The sequence below is a fragment of the Lonchura striata genome, chromosome 1 (genome assembly GCF_050655825.1).
Source record: "Lonchura striata isolate lonStrDom1 chromosome 1, ASM5065582v1, whole genome shotgun sequence".
Taxonomy (NCBI): Eukaryota; Metazoa; Chordata; class Aves; order Passeriformes; family Estrildidae; genus Lonchura; species Lonchura striata.
This window is the reverse complement of record NC_140703.1, coordinates 65,488,499-65,494,498: the sequence shown is the minus strand read 5'-3', so window position 1 is coordinate 65,494,498 and position 6,000 is coordinate 65,488,499. Positions and strand designations below refer to the sequence as shown.

The following is a 6,000-nucleotide window of genomic DNA, read 5'->3' as shown; positions in this document are numbered from 1 at the left end:
TTTCTAAACATAAAGTTGTCTATATTTATACATCACACAACAAAAAAAGGGACAGAAATGTTTTGTATTCAAGATCCTTATTAAGCTTTTCCATTATTAGCACTCCCAAGTGCTAGGGAAATTTATAAAAACATGTACTTAATCCAGTTAAAATACTGTACAAAATGAAGAGGTTATGAATGCTGCCAGATCTCAGATTTATTTTTTTTTAAGTTGCCTATGTAACAAAAGTATATTTTAATTATAAGAAAAATAGCTTGGAAAGTATTCCAAAAATTATCTTAAGCTCAACAATAGTGATTAATCGGACAATGAAATCCAGATATATTCTTGTATAAATTTACACAAATACAGGTAACTTATCAAATGGCATTTAACCTACTGTTTGCTTTGAATAGTCAGTGAGTTTAGTAGGATCATATTTAACAGGCTATTCTATTTCCATATGAAATGTGTGGCAATTTTGAGTAAAATAACACAGTTCATACTGCTGCAAGGCAAGTCCACAGTTATCTCAATTCATCAAAACACAGGTAACATCAACAAAGGTTAAACTTACTTAGGGCATGAGATCATCACAGTATTCTTACAAAAGTTTATAAACTTTTCTTAGACCAAAACAGATAGTCTTAAAAAACAATTCTTCTTCTACAGATCATACTGTACAAAACCGAAAGCACGACATGATGTAAGTAAGAGTCTTTGCTGTGATTATATGGTGTAGTGAATTTGGCACTTCAGAGTAATGAAATTTCCAATGGCACAGTTCTTATCTACAGCAGCACATAACCTGCAAACCTTGGGCAAACATCCTGTACAGGAAAATGCTCTCTCTGCTGCCAACTCTGATGAAGGAAAAAAAAAAAGAAAAAAAGAAAAAAAAAAACAACAAAACAAGACCCCCAAAAAAGTTAGTGCATGTGCACAGCTTTGTCAAGAAAATTAAAAAGAAAGGTGAAGGACATCTTTGTACTGCTTTTCTCAGTTCCTGCTGTCAGACAAGTCTGGAGAATTTAACCATAGCCTAGGAAGAAAGAAAAAACAACAAAAACAACAAATTAACATTCACAACAGATGATTAAATCTATTAAAAAATATGCTCAAGCTAGCTTTAAGATATTTAAATGGAGAAAAAAAAAGAAATATTCATTACTGGCTAGTAACCAGCAAGTTTTTGTTTAGAACTTCGGTGACAAAACATTAGCACTCCACATGAAGTAAGAGATGTCGGTACTTGACAGTCCTCATGCACCAGTGCAAACCTGATTCTCAAACTAACAAAGGACTGGAAAGTGACTGACTGTTACCAAGGGAGTTCACATGCCAACACAGAAGAACTCCCAGATTTTAAGCATCTTGACATTTCTTTCTTTTCCCTTTAGCTGTTTTGCAGATTTAGTATAAAAAGCACAGCTTACCTCCTACTACATCCTAGCCTGACACCCAACTGTGTGTGGTTGTCTTTACGCTGTGCTGAAAACTTTGGTTAGGCAATACACTGTCAAAGTTAAAATCTAACGTTTCTCCATCCATAAGGTCATTACGGATAATCGACTCCATGTCACAGTCCAACCGTTCAATTAACATGTCATCTAAGTCACTGGGAAGCTTCTCCTGGTGGAGGGAAACAATTCCCACCCTCCCGTAGCCATTGCAACTGTTAACAGGGGCATATGGATTCATGGCATTCATCTGCATCGGGTGACTCATAGGCACTTGTAACGAAGTCTTCACTGTCGACAGGCGATTTAGCCCTGATGTGTGTGACATGGTGTTCACTGTGTGTGACAAGGCACGGCCATTGACTGCAGGCGCTGGCTGGTTATGTCCCTGGTGAGGGCGGGCATTGGGGTTCATCATTTTGTTGTGGGGTGGCTGGCTGCCGTAGTTTGGCACCACCGAGTTGGCGACCATCAGCACGCTTTGGCCCAGTGCCCTGCCGCCAGCCTGGGAAACACCAGTGTCCACTGATGCCAAGATATCATTGTGCGGCGGAGAATCGGAAGTCAGTAACTCCTTCAGAAGTCCCGCAGGACAGTTGTATTGGCTCATCGATCCGTAGCTTGATTTACTGTCTTGGAGAGTCTGCATAGGAATCTGGGACAAAGAGCTCATGCTAGCTTGAGCGTAAGTGAATTTCCTGTAGTCAGGATTTGGTGAACCTATACTTGTGGTCGAGGATGCGAATGAGTAACCCGGTGTTTGCTGCATCAGGGTGCCAGATGAAGACTGGGTTGACACAGTCATTGATGTATTCGGTGACAAGAGATTGAGATTATCCAAAAGATTTTCCATGTTCTCAGAATTACTCATTTCTGAAAGGCTCGGTAGAGTAGAAGTCATTTTGGTGGTTGATGATGGGTATACCATGGAGTGCACATCCCCATCTCCAAGGTCATCTTGCTCTGGCAAAATTGGAGAAAGTCTTCCACTAATTGTGCTAGCATTAGAGCTCGTTCTAGGTCGAAATGTACTCCAGTTATCAAAGTCATCATTACTGTGAGAGCTGGGACTTGCAGGCCACTTTGAGAACTGTGATCCGGGGCTGTCACCATTTCCCTCCTGACCAGACTGAAGGGCTGCTTTTTTCTTGGCAGCTCTGCCTCTGCTTTTGGCAAACTTGCTGTTGTTATCCATGGATGCTGCCCGCCTCCTAGGAGATTTGCCACTCTTCCCTCCTTCAGGATTGAGCATCCACCAGGAACTCTTCCCTGTTCCTTCATTCTGCACTCTGATGAACTTGCTGTGCAGAGACAGGTTGTGACGGATTGAATTCTGAAAAATAGAATAGCATGTAAGAAATGGAGAAGACATGCATCTTTTATGGCATACTAACACCTGCTTTTGTAAGCATGCTCTCATTTTGTTAGAAAACACAGGGGTAATCATTAAATAAGAAAACATGCCAGCCTGGAAACCTCTTTTATCTGCTCTTCGCTCTGAACTGGCTGAAACAAGCTTGCAAAGAGTCACCATGTCAATTTGTCTGTCATCTGCCTCCATCGCATCTGCCATTATAAAAAGTTCAATAAAACTGCAGGAACCGTTCTGAAATAAAAATTCCACATAAAGAAGAAAAAATAAGCCAGAAGATCAAGAAAACAACTGAAGTGAGTCATCTGATGAGTGAACCTGATTGTATTTATGATTTTTTTTTAAATTATTATTTTATGCAAAGTTCAGGAATGCTAGATCCTTCAGGAATGCTATGGTCCTTTTAATGGATTCTCATCCTGCACATCCCAAAATCCTACAGAAACGCAACACACAAACCGTCACTATTGCCACTGAGCATTAGTGAGGTTTATATCACTTGTTAAATGAGAAAATACATATAGAATACCAGTTGAGGATTAAGTTCTAATTTTTGTAAGTAAACATCATAAATTGCCTAAGAAATCATAGAATATAAAGGCATGTAAAGAGCATAGACAAGCTTGTAATGAAACCCTCAGTCTTAAAACCATAATTATCTTTCAAAATCAACATTTTAATATGCAAAATTGACTCTTCAAATACCTGAGGGCACCAGATATCTTGTGCCAAGAATGGCCAGAGGTACTGGAGCTTTTGTTGACCTCCTCAGCCATGAGTAATGCTTCATGTTTTGCTCTTAAATACAGACAAATTTGAAGAAAAATCCAAAATGGAAGGCCACAGGATGACCTGTTAATAAGAGACTAATCTTTGCATTACCAAGCTATAAAAAAAAAAATCTATTTTGCTTATATAATTTTCTGCTGAGCACATGTAAAAAACATTGTATCAACAGAAAAGCTTTCCTGCATCTTGACACAATTGCTAACAAAAGGCCACAAGTTCAAAGAGTGCTGAAACAGACAGCCATATATGTTAATAGAACGGTGAGACAGTACATGGTCTATGCTAGAACTGCAATAAATGCAGAACAAGGACAAGGGAACCATAAAACAACACATGTAACAAATGTTTAAAGCCAGAAATTAGACCTCAATGTCAGAGAAATCAGTAATTCACGACCTGACTTCCATTCAGAGTAATTTTCAGCAGCTTGTCTAAAGATCTTAAGTAGGCATTCCAGGCACGAACAGTCATCTCATGGCTTAAATCAGAGACAACAGGCTCAAATTCCCTGCAAGAGCCATGATATGTTTTGGACCATGGAAAGCAGAACAGACAAAGTAGGACTGGCCATCTGCAGAGCTCAACAGTAGTGGTTACTCTGGGATCACAGAAGAGAGTTTCAGTAGATGAGGGCAGCAAGGAGGTAGGTGTTTGAGTCCTGCAACACCTTACAGGTGCTACTGACTTGAGACTATGCCCCCAGAAGGGCAGCTTCACCCCAAACGGGGGCACAAGACACTCCCTAACACCAGAGATGGCAGAGCATGGCCTCAAGGCACTGACTGTTCAACCAGAACAGCACTGAGTCAAACCATGTGCCTAAACTCAGAAGCCTTTCCAACCACTCCTCCGAAGAACCATCTTTACAAGTTGTCCCAGTTAAACAGACACCATCAAAAATTTCCCATCCCTGGCAGTATTCAAGGCCAGGCTGGATGGGGCTTGAAGCCACCTGGTATAGTGGAACATAACCCTGCCCATGGCAGGAGGGATTGGAACTAGATGGTCTTTAAGGTGTCTTTCAGTCCAAAGCATTCCACGACCCTATGACGACTCTATGATTTGAGTGTTTTCTTACTCAATTTCAAAAGAAAGCCATTCTCCTAGAAACTGCTTCACTTCACTTAATCTTACAATCAAAATACTATCTCTGATCTAGCAACAGAGTGCTAGGGAAGGCCTTGGAATTTTATTTGCACCAGGTGCAGCTAACGCATAGGGAGGGTAAGCTGGAAATCCGTCTTTGGACTTGCCCGCAGCCCTAGGGGCCGGCCGAGAAGCCTTGTAAGGCCAGCCTGGCGCAGCTCGTTGTTTTCAATCAAGGGCCACAGATAAATCTGTGGCTGACACAAGTCCAGCTCTACAAATGTCGCAAGAAAGTTGCTCTGTGTGGCTGTTGATTAAAAAACCTCCTGCGCCAGTTCATTTTTTTACTGTATTTTGTAAACATACCCGGTTGGCTCAGGATCACTGTTTACTATCAAAATATCAAACACACAAAACATTGGTCAGTGAAAACACCGTGATGAGGCTCAGCTCCCTCTTCTTTGCTACACAAGTGTTAAATATTTAAGAAATCGCTGCTATTCCTTAGTCATCAAAAATGTTATAATCTGGTATTATTGTACTGAGGACATTTGAGGTCGCTCTTTGAGTAACAGAGCTGTCTCCTAACTCTGCCAGCAATGAAAAAAAAATTTTTCCTAACAGGAAAAGGTTTGCGGCCCAGAGCTTGTTACATAAATTCCTGTTTTTCACGCAGCCAGCAGGACATTAAAGAAGCTATGATTTACTAACTTGGAAAAAGTGTTGAAGAGGTAAATCTTGTGAAAATATGCACTGCTGCTAATGATGTTGTGTCTACAAATGCTTGCCAGATGCAAACATGACCTGATAAAAAAGTATAGTTTCAGCAGTGGATCTTGGCAGCTGGAGGAATGGCGCAGCTGTTAGTGGCTGGGGCATGTGGCGGCACCACCAGCCCCAGTACACTGTGGAGATGCCTTCAGCCACAAGTTTCACCTGGACTTCGAAGCAAAGCCTCCCAAAACCTGATCTGAGTAACTCCAAAAACAAGCATCTGCATTTTGAATAGGGTCTTCACACAGCAGCAGTTCATGCCAGATTGCACTGAGCATAGCTGCACTGGAATTTTATCAAAATCTGGGTCAGGATGGCAGCAGGGCTGCTGCCACCTGTGGAGTGCTTCCTGGGATTGAGTTTTTGCCTCTGAGATAAAGTAAATTTACTTCAGCATTCAGACCAGGAATTGTGGATATGCTTATTGCGACTTTCTGATTTAAGACTCAAAATATGCAAAACTGGTATCAGCTACATGCAATGTGAAGAGCACATCCCGGCTAATAAAACTCATGAAGCCAAGATAATTATTCCCTT

General features: G+C 41.0%; 1 protein-coding gene across 1 annotated transcript in view; it reads right to left on the bottom strand.

The window, feature by feature from the left end:
- Positions 1 to 884: 884 nt before the first annotated feature.
- Positions 885 to 6,000, bottom strand: part of FOXO1 (forkhead box O1) — a 57,121-nt gene continuing 52,005 nt past the window's right edge. Inside the window, exons 2-3 of the mRNA XM_021526612.4 lie at positions 1,419 to 2,775; positions 885 to 1,024 (exon numbers count right to left, since the gene is read on the bottom strand). Coding sequence (XP_021382287.1) covers positions 1,432 to 2,775 — 1,344 coding nt within the window. The 3' untranslated portion in view covers positions 885 to 1,024; positions 1,419 to 1,431. The remainder of the gene's footprint in view (positions 1,025 to 1,418; positions 2,776 to 6,000) is intronic.